This window comes from Histoplasma capsulatum, genomic scaffold (genome assembly GCF_000149585.1).
Source record: "Histoplasma capsulatum NAm1 scaffold_15 genomic scaffold, whole genome shotgun sequence".
NCBI classification, from domain to species: Eukaryota; Fungi; Ascomycota; class Eurotiomycetes; order Onygenales; family Ajellomycetaceae; genus Histoplasma; species Histoplasma mississippiense.
In genome coordinates, this window is record NW_001813968.1 from 1 (window position 1) to 16,685 (window position 16,685).

Here is a 16,685-nt window from a genome sequence, read left to right on the forward strand (position 1 = left end):
TTCACATAGGCAGGGCCATAGGCAGGGCCATAGGCAGGGACCATACAGGAGACGGCATTCTCCAATCCCACTGGATCTTTAAATGATGAGGATGGTTCTTCTTCATTATTATTCCAGCCCTACTCCGAGTCATTCTATAGTGAAGATGACCACGCCCCAGAACAGCCATTACCCCTCAAGGATAAAGATCACCATATCTCTATGCAGTCAGCATCATCATCATCATCATCAGAACCCTCACATTCATTGGATTTGCCGTCTCATCAGCAGAGTGTTGACCCGCTCTTATCCTCAGAGCAGCTGCACTCATCACCAGCACCTCCACCATCTCTTCCCCCCAGGGCAACCCAGCTGCGGAGGCCAGCCACCACTCGCCGTGATGGTAGCCCACTGCCGCCCCGACGCATGTGGTCTGAGGAGGAGGAGAGACGTCTTCTCCAGCTATTTGTCGAGTATGGGCCAAAATGGAGGATCCTGCAGCTGATGGATAAGGAACATTCAGATGGTGCAGTTCTACAGGACCGTAGTAATGTTGATCTGAAGGACAAGATCCGAAACATGAAGGTGCGCTATGAAAAGTATGTATGATAAACTGCTTCTCTTCTCTACTTTCCTTCTCACTTAATATGATGCTGATGGTATACTTTCAGAGCAAATAAGATCCTGCCACCAAATTTCGAAAAGATCCATCTAGGTCCCAAGGAGAAGAGGGTAGTGGAGACATACACAGCCATTATAAAGCAACTAAAACGCTGAACCTGTTGCACTTTCGGTTGGAGAATTAATTCTCTTGGCCTCCATGGTGATGATACTGTTCTGTACTTCATTTTATTTAATACTCTGTGATAGAAAATCTGACCCGATTATTACTATTTCATTCTATAGTATTATACCTTGTGCGATTCGATCTATCAACAACTTGATGATAAGCTCTCCTCACCCTCTACCTAGTTGTTCTTAATCTTTGAGGTATCTAGATTAGCACTATGCAGTGTAGAATATAACAGTGTGAGGCCCAAATCCTCATATAGCTACACGTGTTGGAGCCTATATAGTAAGGCATGCAGAGAGGTTCAAGATTAAGGGGGTCTCTGGAACCGATTGTAGGTGGATACTACGGCTACCCTAGATCACGTACTCCCCAATCTTATTTAGTTGTTGCTCGGCTAGTTAGTTTTAATACAAAACAACGTTCATTCTATGACCCACTGGTATGAAGATACAGGGCTAACTCAGCACCCAGAACCACGCAGTGTATATAACCTCACTGGACCCCATATCTTCACAGGGCCAGTGAATAGTCTTATATCAATCACTCCTATGTTCAACAGCTTTATATATATATATATCGTTATGCCCTCACATCGTTCCATAGCCTCTGTCATGCCACGGCCCATGCGCCGGCATGCCCCGGGGATTTAACTATATATATAGGTGTGGGCGCCTATGATGCCGGTCGGTATCATAGTGTTTGGTCTTTTGGCCGAGGTGGTTAGGGGGATATATAGAGGATATATACTAAGGCCGCCAGATATATCCAACATATCCAAAGGGGGCAAGGTTTCCAACACGGCATAATCCACGATCGGGATAAATATATATATATAGAGCACCGTTGGGGATCTCCTGCGATAGAAGTAGATAGAACTTAGAATTAATCTTGCTTATAACTGCTTCCAAAGCTACTTGACCAATAGCCATCTTATTAATTAAGCTTAAGGTACTGTAGCCTTTGGAGAAGTTAAAAGAGATAAGGAGATAAAAGATGTTAGAAACCTAGCTACCCTAATAATAACCCTAGAAATAACCCTAATAACCCTAGCATTAACCCTAGCAATAACCCTAGCAATAACCCTAGAGAATTGCATCCTTGATTGACAACGTAATTTCTATTCCACTGACCTGCAACTTAAATAGCATTGAATATGTTTGGTAGAGAGCCAGCATGCATGATTTCATCCACATCTAACCACTCCTTGCGCTGACCGGGACTTTGGGACGATAATACTGTAACGGGCTAGCGCTGCTGTAGAAAATATACGCTAACCTAATACGGTATTATCGTCCCATAGAACCCTCCATTGTTTAAACCACAATATCTCCACCACTACATGGGCTATGGGAATATGGAATATATCAGTTTAATGCCCAGAGGCTGCTCTATCATCTCATACTAAAATATGTAGATATTTCTATATCTGTGGTGTTGGTCTTAGCCTGTCAATGTGGTACTAGATTCAACGGGCGTGCCCCAACCGGTAAATACGATCCTCTCCATCATATTCTGTTTATCCATAACCCTAACCCTGGGGTTGTAAACCTGGGGTTTCCGTTTCCGCTTCCGCTTCCGGTTCCGGTTCCGGTTCCGGTTCCATTTCCGTTTCCGTTTCCGTGACGTATTTCCCGTGACACTGACCTCTATATCCAACGCGATATTCAACGGGTGTGCCCCAACCGGTATATACCATCCTCTCCATCATATTCTGTTTAACCCTAACCCTGAAAACCTGGGGTTTCCGTTTCCGTTTCCACTGCCGTTTCCGTTTCCGTGACGTATTTCCCTTGACGCAAACCCCTAATCCAACGCGATATTCAATGGGCGTGCCCCAACCGGTATATACGATCCTCTCCATCATATTCTGTTTAACCCCAACCCTAAAACCCTGGGGATTCCGTTTCCGTTTCCGCTTCCGTTTCCGTGACGTATTTCCCGGACGCAAACCCCTATATCCAACACGATATTCAACCGGCGTGCCCCAACCGGTATATACGATCCTCTCCATCATATTCTGTTTAACCCTAACCCTAACGCTGGGGTTGTAAACCTGGGGTTTCCGTTTCCGGTTCCGCCTTCGCCTCCGCTTCCATGACGTATTTCCCGGACGCAAACCCCTAATCCAACGCGATATTCAACCGGTGTGCCCACACCGGTATATACGATCCTCTCCATCATATTCTGTTTAACCCTAACCCTATAACCTTCAACCCTAAAACCCTGGTGTTTCCGTTTCCGTTTCCGGTTCCGCCTCCGCCTCCGCTTCCGCGACGTATTTCCCGGACGCAAACCCCTATATCCAACGCGATATTCAACGGGCGTGCCCCAACCGGTATATACGATCCTCTCTATCATATTCTGTTTAACCCTAACCCTGAAAACCTTGGGTTTCCGTTTCCGTTTCCGCTTCCGTTTCCGCTTCCGTTTCCGTGACGTGACGTATTTCCCGTGATGCTAACCCCTATATGCGATATTCAACGGGTGTGCCCCAACCGGTATATACGATCCTCTCCATCATATTCTGCTTAACCCTAACCCTATAACCTTCAACCGGCATGTCCAACGGGTTTGACTTTTAAATGCTTTCATCCCACTGGTTTGGGTCCAACGGGTTAACGCGTTCGTCCAACCGCTTTGACTTCCAACTGCTTTGATGTTCAACGCCTTCAAACATCCAACGGGTTAATGCGTTCATCCAACCGCTTTGGGTCTGACGGGTTCGGGTCCAATGCGTTCAACTTCCAATGCGTTACCCTGACCTTGACCTCCCTGAACACCCCTCACTCTAACCCTGACTCTGACCACCTCATCCTGCCCCCCAGCCTCTACTCTCACTCTTTGTAACCCTAACCCTGGCCCATTATTGTATGGGATAATGCTCTTTAAAACTCCAATATTTTTGAACCTGATCTAGCTATATTATATCTCTTTACCCTCTTTCTTTTTGCTCCTTTTCCTCTTGCTTCATCGATCTTTATATATGCATATATCTTTTATCTCTATGTGGTGCTCGTCAACATCTGCCTCTCACCTGTGATGTCATTTGACCTCTATGCCCCTGACTCGATCTTCCCCCCCTCTACCTTCTGATATAATCGTCCAGCGTGTTCGACGTCCAACGGGTTGATGGGTTCATCCAACGGGTTCGGGTCCAATGGGTTAATGCGCTCCTTGGACGGGTTCGACGTCCAACGGGTTTGGGTCCAGCGTGTTTGACGTCCAACGGGTTTGACGTCCAACGGGTTTGGGTCCAGCGTGTTCGACTTCCTCATCCAACCGGTTCGACGTCCAACGGGTTGATGGGTTCATCCAACGGGTTCGGGTCCAATGGGTTAATGCGCTCCTTGGACGGGTTCGACATCCAACGGGTTTGGGTCCAGCGTGTTCGACTTCCAACGGGTTAATGCGCTCCTGGGACGGGTTCGACGTCCAACGGGTTAATGCGCTCCTGGGACGGGTTTGTCGTCCAACGGGTTGGGTCCAGCGTGTTCGACTTCCTCATCCAACGGGTTCGACGTCCAACGGGTTGATGGGTTCATCCAACCGGTTCGGGTCCAATGGGTTAATGGGCTCCTTGGACGGGTTCGACATCCAACGGGTTTGGGTCCAGCGTGTTCAACTCCCAACGGGTTAATGCGCTCCTGGGACGGGTTTGACGTCCAACGGGGTGGGTCCAGCATGTTCGACTTCCTCATCCAACGGGTTCGACGTCCAACGGGTTGATGGGTTCATCCAACCGGTTCGGGTCCAATGGGTTAATGCGCTCCTTGGACGGGTTCGACATCCAACGGGTTTGACGTCCAACGGGTTTGACGTCCAACGGGTTTGGGTCCAGCGTCTTCAACTCCCAACGGGTTAATGCGCTCCTGGGACGGGTTTGACGTCCAACGGGTTGGGTCCAGCGTGTTCGACTTCCTCATCCAACGGGTTCGACGTCCAACGGGTTGATGGGTTCATCCAACCGGTTCGGGTCCAATGGGCTAATGCGCTCCTGGGACGGGTTCGACATCCAACGGGTTTGGGTCCAGCGTGTTCAACTCCCAACGGGTTAATGCGCTCCTGGGACGGTTTGACGTCCAACGGGTTTGACGTCCAACGGGTTTGACGTCCAACGGGTTTGACGTCCAACGGGTTTGACGTTCAACGGGTTTGTGTCCAGCGTGTTCGACTTCCTCATCCAACGGGTTCGACGTCCAACGGGTTTGGGTCCAGCGTGTTCAACTCCCAACGGGTTAATGCGCTCCTGGACGGGTTTGACGTCCAACGGGTTGGGTCCAGCGTGTTCGACTTCCTCATCCAACGGGTTCGACGTCCAACGGGTTGGACGGGTTCGACATCCAACGGGTTGGGTCCAGCGTGTTCAACTCCCAACGGGTTAATGGGCTCCTTGGACGGGTTTGACGTCCAACGGGTTTGACGTCCAACGGGTTTGACTTCCAACGGGTTGGGTCCAGCGTGTTCGACTTCCTCATCCAACGGTTTCGACGTCCAACGGGTTGGGTCCAGCGTGTTCGACTTCCTCATCCAACGGGTTCGACGTCCAACGGGTTTGGGTCCAGCGTGTTCAACTCCCAACGGGTTAATGCGCTCCTGGACGGGTTTGACGTCCAACGGGTTTGACGTCCAACGGGTTGGGTCCAGCGTGTTCGACTTCCTCATCCAACGGGTTCGACGTCCAACGGGTTGGACGGGTTCGACATCCAACGGGTTGGGTCCAGCGTGTTCAACTCCCAACGGGTTAATGCGCTCCTTGGACGGGTTTGACGTCCAACGGGTTGGGTCCAGCGTGTTCAACTCCCAACGGGTTAATGGGCTCCTGGGACGGGTTTGACGTCCAACGGGTTTGGGTCGAGCGTGTTCGACTTCCAACGGGTTAATGCGCTCATCCAACGGCTTCGACGTCCAACGGGTTTGACGTCCAACGGGTTTGACGTCCAACGGCTTGGGTCCAGCGTGTTCGACTAATGTTTGTTTTTCTGTGTTTAAAATCACTCCAGAATGAACCCTTTCAGTTTTTTTATATATTTTGCTATTTTTATTTACTTTGTTGATCTCATTCTGTACCTGCATATGGTTTTGTGATGACATCCAACCCTGACTGAGACATGGAGTCCAGCTGTGTTGGGTCTGTCAGTGCTTTCACATGGTCCGTATAGTTCCTCCAACATACTGACATTCAGATTGCCGCCAACACATGTAGCCATTGTGGATGAGCGGCTCATGTATTGGTTTGTTCAATTCTGTGGATAATATCAACTGCCTGAGATCATGCGCGATATGATCCCACCGTTGAATTATCTGCTTGATACTCTGTGTGGCTGTATACTTTAACTGATGAGTTGAACCCTTCAAATGCCGTTCAATTTCTGTTGGCCATACTGCATACTTGCATTGACGGCATATGATGATGGGGTATGATTCACACTGAATGAAAAATTGATGTTCCATGTTAATGAAGTCAGTGTATTCTTGAGTTGATATATATATATATATATATATATATTCTTTGAAAATGAAGTATAAACACACTTCACTCGGCAATGATAATTTGCTCTAAATTTAAGTTTTGTAATGCTTCTAAGCAATTGCAGATCAATACTTAAATGTCTGATGTTAATTTCTGTCTGATTGTTATTTCGCTGATCTGTGACCGTTTTGATGATGGTAGTTGCCCAGGGGGGAAATATATATATTTAATATTGATAACTCTGCAAAACAACTTATCTACTTTAATGTTGTAATAATATGATTTTCTGATGAAATTATGTCTTGAAATTAAATATCATACTCTGTATATATAATATAACTGGCTACTGAAGTTTAAGGTCTGGTTGTGATGAGTTGTCTATGAAAATATAATATTATACATTTTATAACGGAGGTGAAAGGCTGATTTGTATTGAAATTTATAAAGATGACAGCTAGCTGCTGAAGTTGGAAATCTGGTCATAATGAATTGCATGAGAAAAATATATATCTTTTATCATTTATAGCTCTATGTTGTCATCTATTTCTACTGTTACATATGATGGCTGCTGTTTTTGAGCCTTTCTGCTAACGCTGTTTTCCATGTTCCGTGCCCGCTTTCGCACCCCTGGGCCTGGGTTAAACCCCAGGAATTCATGCCACTCCCGGCTGACAGCCTGGTACCGCACACGCCGTGCCTCAATGTGGCCCGGTGCCTCCTGCAGCCCCCGCGCATATACTGTACCTGCAGCCCAGGATCCATGGCCTGCCTGCTGGTCTACTGCCGAATCATCTGCCCCATATTCCCGCTTGAACCCTCCACAGGACAGGTGCATACGCGAGATGGCAATGGCGGCATGCCGCCAAGTGATTACATTGAGCTTGGTCTGGAGGTGTGTCTTTGCCTCGCGCTGAAGCACCACCCGCAGCCGGCTGCTGTCCCACGGTCCATGCCCCCGCGGCCAGAGAAATGGTGACCGCAGCCCCCCTTGGCTATCACTGTCTCCATATGCAAGCCGCTGGACCGCCCGCGCGAAAGGTAGAACCAGCCAGAGGTAGTACACCACCAGCTCACTGACCTCTGCTGGCAGATAGCGGTGGATGATCTTTGTGGAGTTGGTCATGCTGTAGCCTTTGTGATAGGTTGTCACCATGCTCACCAGCCCATGTTCAATAAAAATGCTGCGGTGGCGGCCGCAGACCGTGTTACTGTGCCGTATGCTGAGCAGCTCTGTGGCCCGCGCAGGCTGGCCCCCAGTGAGATGAACCACAAGAAGCAGCTGCTCAAGAAATCCATCCACCTGCTGCAGATAGTCATCTACCACTGCTGTGTCCCAGACCACCTGATGATCAGATGGCCGTACAGCTACCCACTCTGCCCGGAGCCTGTCTGTTGTGAGGACTCGGTCCAGCAGCCATCGCTCCCCTGTGGTTGGAAGGGCCTTGCAGTTCTGCGGTGCTCGAAGGAAGTTCCAGCCGCGCTGATTGTTTGTAGGGCTGTCCGCCAGCTGGGCCAGCACCAGGCGTGGCACTACCACCTCCCGTGCTTCCTCTTCATGAACAAGAAAGAGCTGCTCAAGCTTGTGCTGTGTCAGCTCCACCTGCGTGCGCACGAAGCGCCGGAGCCCTGCTATGCTTAGATGCAGCTCTCTGTAGCTTAGAGTCTGCTGGTCATCGCTCCAGTAGACATACCCTAGACTCGTGGTGGTGTTCTGCACTCGCTTGCCGAATGTCCGCAGCCGGGTCACCCAGCCAAAGGGGGCAGCCACTCCTGGGAGGAGGAAGCGTTCACGCATGGCATCCAGCGCATCTGCAGGGTGCTCCACCTGCCCATCCTCGGCCATCTGAACTGCCTGCTGTACCACCAGCATCTGTGCCATGAGATATGAGAAGGGAAGAGGAAGAGGGAGCTCGACTGTGACCGGGCCCCACTGCGGGCACGCGGAGGCGGGAGCGGGAGCACGCACGGGCGGCCAATCAGGGACGGAGAAAATCGGACGGGGGCGCGTCGGACCACGCACTATGTAGAACTTGGATAGTTTAACCCTAACCCTATAACCTTCAACGGGCATGTCCAGCGGGTTTGACTTTTAAATGGTTTCATCCCACTGGTTTGGGTCCAACGGGTTGACGGGTTCGTTCAACCGGTTCGACCCCTGAACACCCCTCACTCTAACCCTGACTCTGACCACCTCATCCTCCCCCCCAGCCTCTACCCTCACTCTTTGTAACCCTAACCCTGGCCCATTATTGTATGGGATAATGCTCTTTAAAACTCCAATATTTTTGAACCCCCCCCTCTACCTTCTGATATAATCGTCCAGCGTGCTCGACTTCCAACAGGTTGATGGGTTCATCCAACGGGTTCGGGTCCAATGGGTGAATGGGCTCCTTGGACGGGTTTGACGTCCAACGGCTTTGGGTCCAGCGTGTTCGACTAATGTTTGTTTTTCTGTGCTTAAAATCACTCCAGAATGAAGCCTTTCATTTTTTTTATATATTTTGCTATTTTAATTTACTTTGTTGATCTTGCACCGCTTTGCACCGCTCCGTTGCCTGGGGTGAAAATATAGATATTTAGTTGGGTCTGGTTGGGTTGATGGCTTACCCCATCAAACATCGCACCTCAACTCATTGACTTTGACACCACAATGTAACCCCTTCCCGGCGGAATTATCGCTTTTGATTTGGATATGTTGTATTTCATATCCACTACGGCCTACATGCAAAGTTTGAAGTCAATTGACTCCGTGGTTGATTGGACGTTCAACGTCTGAAACCAAATGGAATGTACGTCCAATCTGCCCTGCTCTGATTGGTCGGTTTTCTAACCCTGAATGGAATGGACGTCCATTCCACCCCCACCTGTTGGATAGGGTTAACGGGTTTGCGTCTAATTTAACCGCCTATCCTGACCTCACTGCCCACCCCTGTCTCTAGCCTCACTCTTTTTCAACCCTAACCCTGACTCTGACCACCTCATCCTCCCCCCCAGCCTCTACCCTCACTCTTTGTAACCCTGACCCTGACCCATTATCATATGGGATGATACTGTTTGAAACTGATCCTTTGAACCTGATCTACTTTCTCTCGATGTTATATCCCTTTACCCTCTGTCTCTGGCTTCACCTGCCTTTATATATATATACGTCTTTCATCCCCCTGTGGTGCCTCTCACCCGTCATATCACTTGACCCCTGTACCCTCTGACTCGATCTTCCCCCTCTCTGCCTCCTGATATATCCCTCGCAGCCAACAAAACATCTCCATCAGCTGGTTGTGCTCGATGCCCTGCCCCTCAACCTTCTGTCTCAAAAATTCAATCACCGCCTCCTGATCATCTGCATTCACATTGAACTCCCTCAGCTGCTGTGACACCCATACATCATCATTGCCACTGTCGGGATCAAAAATCCCCTGTACGGACACTGCCTCTGTGTCTTCCAGCTGTTGCATATGGACTGCGGCATCCCGCATCGGAAGCACCCGGAATACTGTGTGTATTTGATCTTGCTCCGCACTGTCATCATCCATCTCTTTGCCTCCTGGCTCTCCTCGTGGGGACACTGGTACAGCTCATGGTCAAACTCCCTCCCGCTTGCAATTTGCACATATCAAACACTGATCCTTCCACCTCTGCGCCTCTTCCACTAAAACCTCCTCATCCATCAATGCCCTCTGCCCTCGCTGCTGATGTGTGATGATGAACCAGCCTTGATGGACATACTGTTTGTGGAATGTCTGTCTGATTGTTGATGGGATGCCTCTGATGTCTTCACTGATTACCCTTCATTCTGATTGCCTGTGAACGTGTAATCCGCCTCCTTCATGGGGCTCACCACGGCCCACTCTCCCACCATCTGGCTTGCTTGGTTCCTGGCCAGAATGTCGGATGCATTGGCGTCCAGTCGCAGCGCCTTGTGCACCACCATGAACCGTGCCACCTTGATGATCCGTGACAATATTGGTGGGTAGCTCTCCGCGTCGCGCCATCCATACTCCCCCCGTCCCAGCACCGCCAACGCGTCTACCAGTGCGCACTCATAATCCTCCACCTGAACCCGCTGGTTCAGCAGCTCAATGCAAAAATCCAAACATGCCATCTGGATCTTGGTTGATTTGAACTTATCTTCTTCTTCTGACTGCGTATCTCTCTGTCCCTTCTCCTCCTCCTCTTCTTCTTCCTCAGTCATCTGCTCATCCATGGGGTCTGGGCTGATGGGGTGTCGCTGGTCGGCTCCCTCTGTGGTGGCTACCTGCCATAATACCCTCCATGTCTTGCGCTGCCGTGGTGTAAACCGGTACTGTGGGCTCGTCCATTCATGCTCGACCTGCGTTCGGGCGAAAAACATCAACATCTGCTGCCATGGCCTCACGTGCTCGGCGATGCTCTCCTCTCCTCGTCCATGTATGCCTGCAACGGGGTGTGCCGGGTCTGGTGTCGCTCTGTGCGGATGGCCTCGATGCGGACGAAGTGGCCCAGCCGTGTGATGACTCGCTGGCTGGTACGGGCAACCTGACCCATGGCCTCCCAGATGGCCCTCGCGGCCAGTTCATCTGGGCACGTGGTGTCATCCTCGGGCCGCTGGACGCAGTTGACCAGATCATTGGGTGCGATGTTGGTCAAGTACACCGGCCATCTGGTCCGCCGCAGCCATGGGTTGGCTTCATCGTGCTCCCCGGCATGGATGACATTGCTGGTCTGCCGTTGCTGTTCCCGGTAAAACCGCTCCAGCTCATCAATGACATGGCTGGCTCTGTTCTGGTCTGGCGTGCCGGTGTGCTCAGTAGTCTCCTTAGTCTGGATCTGTATGTAGTGGGAGCCCTTGCGCGATGCAAATACCTGCTGGAACTGCACCTTCTGGCATGATCTGTCCACCTCATCCTGTGCTGCCGTACGCTTTTGTGGCGCTGTACGGCCACGGCTGGGATATGGCGACCAGCTGTGCTTGTTCTGCCAGTGCTTGCGCATGGTGTTCATGTTCCCTGCCACATACTGGCACTGGGGATCCCGCTGGCACCTGTAGCCATCATGAATGGGTAGTTCCGGGATTGGTTCATTCAGTATTGTGGGCAGTGTTAACTGTGTAGTATCTCGAGCCACATTGTCCCACTGTTCAATGTTCTCCTTTATCTGCTGAACCACCGCATGCTTTAGCTGATGGGCCTTGCCTTTCAGATGCCGTTCAATCTCTGTTGGCCACACAGCGTGCTTGCACCGGCGGCATATGATAATGAGGTATGATTCACAGTGGATAAATAATTGATGTTCCATGTCGATGCTGGGTCTGTCTTGTGCATTGAATATATATATATTTCCTTCATTCAGTGTCTTTGTGTGAAACTTGACAGATCTGATCTGGTGTGAATGTTTGTTTTTCTGTGTTTAAAATCACTCCAGAATGAAGCCTTTCAGTTTTCTTATATGTTTTGCTATTTTTATTTACTTTGTTGATCCTGCACCGCTTTGCACCCGCTCCGTTGCCTGGGTGAAAATATATATATATAGTTGGGTCTGGTTGGGTTGGTGGCTTACCCCATCAAACATCGCACCTCAACTCATTGACTTTGACACCACAATTTAACCCCTTCCCGGCGGAATTATCGCTTTTGATTTGGATATGTTGTATTCCATATCCACTACGGCCTACATGCAAAGTTTGAAGTAATGGGGTGGCTGGCTGCCGCAGAAGGGAAGGGAAGAGGGAGCTCGACCGCGACCGGGCCACTGCGGGCACGCGGCGGCGGGAGCGGGAGCACGCACGGGCGGCCAATCAGGGACGGAGAAAATCGGACGGGGGCGCGTCGGACCACGCACTATGTATAACTTGGATAGTTTAACCCTAACCCTATAACCTTCAACGGGCATGTCCAGCGGGTTTGACTTTTAAATGGTGTCATCCCACTGGTTTGGGTCCAACGGGTTAACGGGTTCGTTCAGCGGGTTCGACTTCCAATGGTTTCAACGTCTCAACTTCCAATGGGTTGCCAATTGTAAAGAGCCTCACTTTGCAAATTCAAAAGAATGTATATTTGCTCCCAAATCAGGAAAGCCATCAGTACAGACAAATAACTCAGTCTCTACTGATGTAAATGATAGCAATAAATAAAAAAGAAGGAATTCTCAACTCTCTGAATCTGCTATCTCTGAATCTTCTGCGAGGCAAAAAATTAGATCACAGAAGTCACCAAGAACCTCTGTTCAAACAAAATAAGGGATACACATATGCAGAATATGATAGCAGTTGAAGTTGTGAATAATAGATTCAGTTTGTTATCTGACTCTGAATAAAGAGAAATACTTGTTAATATTTGTGTAATGTTAGAAAAACAACAAAAAAATGTTAAAAGCTCGACAAAAATCACATTTCTCGTCCGTAGGTTGGTGCAAAATTAGCGTGGTTTCAATTAGTGTATGGAATTCTGCACCGGCGCCCTGGGCATAACCAATAGAATCCTATATGATTTTATATGAATAATAATTGGTCATTTAGATCCACTGATTGAAGATCTCATGTAGATCTTAAGAATGTGTATGGAATTCAACATGTTTGAAGCCCTGCCTGTCTGCCTGCCTGCCCGATTCTCATATCTTCTCCCACCTATCCCCCTACCCGCGAATATGGAACCCCCCAAACCTGCGAATGTGGAATCCACTGAGAAACCTACCAAATCCAATGGTGAGTTCCTTATATTAATCAATTCAAATGACCTAGCTAACTAATTCATTCTCTAGTTCATACAAAAACATCAAGAAAATGAAAACAGTCTGTTGAGGAGGTTATTGCAGAACTTCCACCTCTAGAATCGGTGAAATTCCACTCAATATTGCCTATCTCATGAGATTCAATTTTCAATATTTCTGCAAATATCAATATCAGCAGTTCATACATTCTGTTTATCTTATTCTTCTCTGAGAAATGCTTTTAAAATATCAGTAATTCTACTAATCTCTATGCAAAATTAAAGAGAGATACTAGAGATACTGATGATGAAGCTTCAGAGCTTTCAGAAATGAAAAAGAATGAGAAAGCTCAAGATATAGATATAGAGATTTCTGAAATATCTATATTCTCAAAGCTTTCTATTCAGCAATGTTCATGGAAAAATATCAATTCAGCAGAGATAAAGGTCTTTATAAGCATTCTTCTTTATATGAAAGTTCATAAATTCCATTGAATTGATCTATACTGGCAGAATGAGCTGAAACAAGACTCTATTCATTCCATTCAATTCTATATGACCCATATGCGTTTTGAACAGATTAAATGATATATCCATATATCTAACCTTCATGAGGCCCGCCGCCCGGAGGTCAAAAATAAGAATTGATGGTATAAGATAGAGTCATTAGCTACTAAGTTTCATATGGCATGCTGAAAATACTATACCCCTGACTCTAAGATTTCCATTGATGAGATCATGGTTAAATATTTTGGATGGAGTCAACATTACATACAAGATGTCTAATAAACCAATTCCTTGAAGATATAAGATATTTGGCCTAGCAGAACATGACTATTTATGATCTTTTTCCTGATCTAGCTGCTGGCAGAAGTATAATGTCTATGTTTCAATTCTCTATGTTAACCATAACCAGATCTATGGTGGTGAATCTGGTGAAGCGGCTTTCTATGGTATCCACACCGAATACACCGAATACCATGCCGAATGCCACCCCTAATATCGACTCTAATATCACCCATAATATTGGCCCTAATATCAACCCGAATATCACCCCCCCGAATGCTACACCGAATGCCACATCTAATGAAATCTCTATCTCACAGCTGGTCACATCCTATTCAATTGAAATGGATAACTACTTTACATCAGTTCCTTTATTCAAAGAACTACGTCAACAGGGGTATGGAGCATGTGGAACCACTCATTCAAACCAGGTTCCAGCAGTACTAGATGAGCTTTGAGAGCATTCAAATTCCATACTCTGAAATACTCTGCATGTCATTGAAAAAGAGAATGTTCTCTGTCTTGCCTGGCAAGATAATAATATGGTATTGGCACTAACTACGATTCATTCATTGGACGCAGTTATTGAATGTACTTGTAAATGCTCAGGGGAACTCTCAATCAATGTCAATATTGTTAGAAAAGTCTTTAAAGGTCAATCACAAAAGAAAGCTGAAAATCCCATTGATTATAGGTGATTATAATCATCATATGAATGGGGTACATCTAGGCAATCAATACTGAGCAGCATATACTAGTCATAGAGTCATCTATCACACCTGGCTTTCTATTCTCTACTGACTTATTGATTCCGCAGCTATTAATGCATACCGGCTTCAATATCTATATATGAAGCAGCAGAGGATTTCAGTGAAGGATCTTTCTTCTCATATAAGCTTTCATGAGAAGCTTTACCAGGAACTCTTTGAATTCACATCTAGGATTCATGATAATCTATCAAGGGAATGATCAAATTCTAATCTAAATCATCAACGGATTTCTCTTCCAAAGCAGCGTGTTTGTGCCCTGACTCTGACCACCTCATCCTCCCCCCCAGCCTCTACCCTCACTCTTTGTAACCCTAACCCTGGCCCATTATTGTATGGGATAATGCTCTTTAAAACTCCAATATTTTTGAACCCCCCCCTCTACCTTCTGATATAATCGTCCAGCGTGCTCGACTTCCAACAGGTTGATGGGTTCATCCAACGGGTTCGGGTCCAATGGGTGAATGGGCTCCTTGGACGGGTTTGACGTCCAACGGGTTTGGGTCCAGCGTGTTCGACTAATGTTTGTTTTTCTCTGTTTAAAATCACTCCAGAATAAAGCCTTTCAGTTTTTTTATATATTTTGCTATTTTTATTTACTTTGTTGATCTAGTAACCCTAACCGCTCCGTTGCCTGGGTGAAAATATAGATATTTAGTTGGGTCTGGTTGGGTTGATGGCTTACCCCATCAAACATCGCACCTCAACTCATTGACTTTGACACCACAATGTAACCCCTTCCCGGCGGAATTATCGCTTTTGATTTGGATATGTTGTATTTCATATCCACTACGGCCTACATGCAAAGTTTGAAGTCAATTGACTCCGTGGTTGATTGGACGTTCAACGTCTGAAACCAAATGGAATGTACGTCCAATCTGCCCTGCTCTGATTGGTCGGTTTTCTAACCCTGAATGGAATGGACGTCCATTCCACCCCCACCTGTTGGATAGAATGAACCCCTTTCAGGTTTTTTTATATATTTTGCTATTTTTATTTACTTGTTGATCTCATTCTGTACCTGCATATGGTTTTGTGATGACATCCAACCCTGACTGAGACATGGAGTCCAGCTGTGTTGGGTCTGTCAGTGCTTGTACATGCTCCGTATAGTTCCTCCAACATACTGACATTCAGATTGCCGCCAACACATGTAGCCATTGTGGATGAGCGGCTCATGTATTGGTTTGTTCAATTCTGTGGATAATATCAACTGGCTGAGATCATGCGCGATATGATCCCACTGTTGAATTATCTGCTTGATACTCTGTGTGGCTGTATACTTTAACTGATGAGTTGAACCCTTCAAATGCCGTTCAATTTCTGTTGGCCATACTGCATACTTGCATTGACGGCATATGATGATGGGGTATGATTCACACTGAATGAATAATTGATGTTCCATGTTAATGAAGTCAGTGTATTCTTGAGTTGATATATATATATATATATATATATTCTCTGAAAATGAAGTATAAACACACTTCACTCGACAATGTTAATTTGCTCTAAATTTAAGTTTTGTAATGCTTCTAAGCAATTGCAGATCAATACTTAAATGTATGATGTTAATTTCTGTCTGATTGTTATTTCGCTGATCTGTGACCGTTTTGATGATGGTAGTTGCCCTGGGGCGAAATATATATATTTAATATTGATAACTCTGCAAAACAACTTATCTACCTTAATGTTGTAATAATATGATTTTCTGATGAAATTATGTCTTGAAATTAAATATCATACTCTGTATATATAATATAACTGGCTCCTGAAGTTTAAGGTCTGGTTGTGATGAGTTGTCTATGAAAATATAATATTATACATTTTATAACGGAGGTGAAAGGCTGATTTGTATTGAAATTTATAAAGATGACAGCTAGCTGCTGAAGTTGGAAATCTGGTCATAATGAATTGCATGAGAAAAATATATATCTTTTATCATTTATAGCTCTATGTTGTCATCTATTTCTACTGTTACATATGATGGCTGCTGTTTTTGAGCTTTTCTGCTAACGCTCTTTTCCATGTTCCGTGCCCGCTTTCGCACCCCTGGGCCTGGGTTAAACCCCAGGAATTCATGCCACTCCCGGCTGACAGCCTGGTACCGCACACGCCGTGCCTCAATGTGGCCTGGTGCCTCCTGCAGCCCCCGCGCATATACTGTACCTGCAGCCCAGGATCCATGGCCTGCCTGCTGGTCTACTGCC

At 47.0% G+C, this 16,685-nt stretch overlaps 7 protein-coding genes across 7 annotated transcripts; 2 read left to right on the forward strand and 5 right to left on the reverse strand.

Moving 5' to 3' along the window:
* Positions 1-117: 117 nt before the first annotated feature.
* Positions 118-756, forward strand: HCAG_08983 (predicted protein; the record flags this gene model as incomplete). Its single annotated transcript, XM_001535982.1, has 2 exons — positions 118-578; positions 651-756. Coding segments are annotated over 2 exons (567 nt in total), but the record flags the coding sequence as incomplete, so codon positions are not given.
* Positions 757-4,948: 4,192 nt separating this feature from the next.
* Positions 4,949-5,979, reverse strand: HCAG_08984 (predicted protein; the record flags this gene model as incomplete). Its single annotated transcript, XM_001535983.1, has 2 exons — positions 4,949-5,751; positions 5,946-5,979. 2 exons carry the CDS (start codon positions 5,977-5,979, stop codon positions 4,949-4,951), a joined length of 837 nt encoding a protein of 278 aa, XP_001536033.1.
* A 783-nt stretch (positions 5,980-6,762) lies between these two features.
* On the reverse strand, positions 6,763-8,313 carry HCAG_08985 (predicted protein; the record flags this gene model as incomplete). The annotated part of the gene is made up of 1 exon (XM_001535984.1): positions 6,763-8,313. One exon carries the CDS (start codon positions 8,311-8,313, stop codon positions 6,763-6,765), a length of 1,551 nt encoding a protein of 516 aa, XP_001536034.1.
* Positions 8,314-8,751: 438 nt separating this feature from the next.
* Positions 8,752-9,718, reverse strand: HCAG_08986 (predicted protein; the record flags this gene model as incomplete). The annotated part of the gene is made up of 4 exons (XM_001535985.1): positions 8,752-8,797; positions 8,867-8,960; positions 9,074-9,106; positions 9,445-9,718. The coding sequence occupies 4 exons, from the start codon at positions 9,716-9,718 to the stop codon at positions 8,752-8,754; spliced, it is 447 nt and encodes a 148-aa protein (XP_001536035.1).
* A 305-nt stretch (positions 9,719-10,023) lies between these two features.
* Positions 10,024-11,222, reverse strand: HCAG_08987 (predicted protein; the record flags this gene model as incomplete). The annotated part of the gene is made up of 2 exons (XM_001535986.1): positions 10,024-10,552; positions 10,618-11,222. 2 exons carry the CDS (start codon positions 11,220-11,222, stop codon positions 10,024-10,026), a joined length of 1,134 nt encoding a protein of 377 aa, XP_001536036.1.
* A 1,566-nt stretch (positions 11,223-12,788) lies between these two features.
* On the forward strand, positions 12,789-13,003 carry HCAG_08988 (predicted protein; the record flags this gene model as incomplete). The annotated part of the gene is made up of 2 exons (XM_001535987.1): positions 12,789-12,921; positions 12,978-13,003. 2 exons carry the CDS (start codon positions 12,789-12,791, stop codon positions 13,001-13,003), a joined length of 159 nt encoding a protein of 52 aa, XP_001536037.1.
* A 1,803-nt stretch (positions 13,004-14,806) lies between these two features.
* HCAG_08989 (predicted protein) lies at positions 14,807-15,639 on the reverse strand (the record flags this gene model as incomplete). The annotated part of the gene is made up of 3 exons (XM_001535988.1): positions 14,807-14,996; positions 15,181-15,274; positions 15,606-15,639. 3 exons carry the CDS (start codon positions 15,637-15,639, stop codon positions 14,807-14,809), a joined length of 318 nt encoding a protein of 105 aa, XP_001536038.1.
* Positions 15,640-16,685: the final 1,046 nt, after the last annotated feature.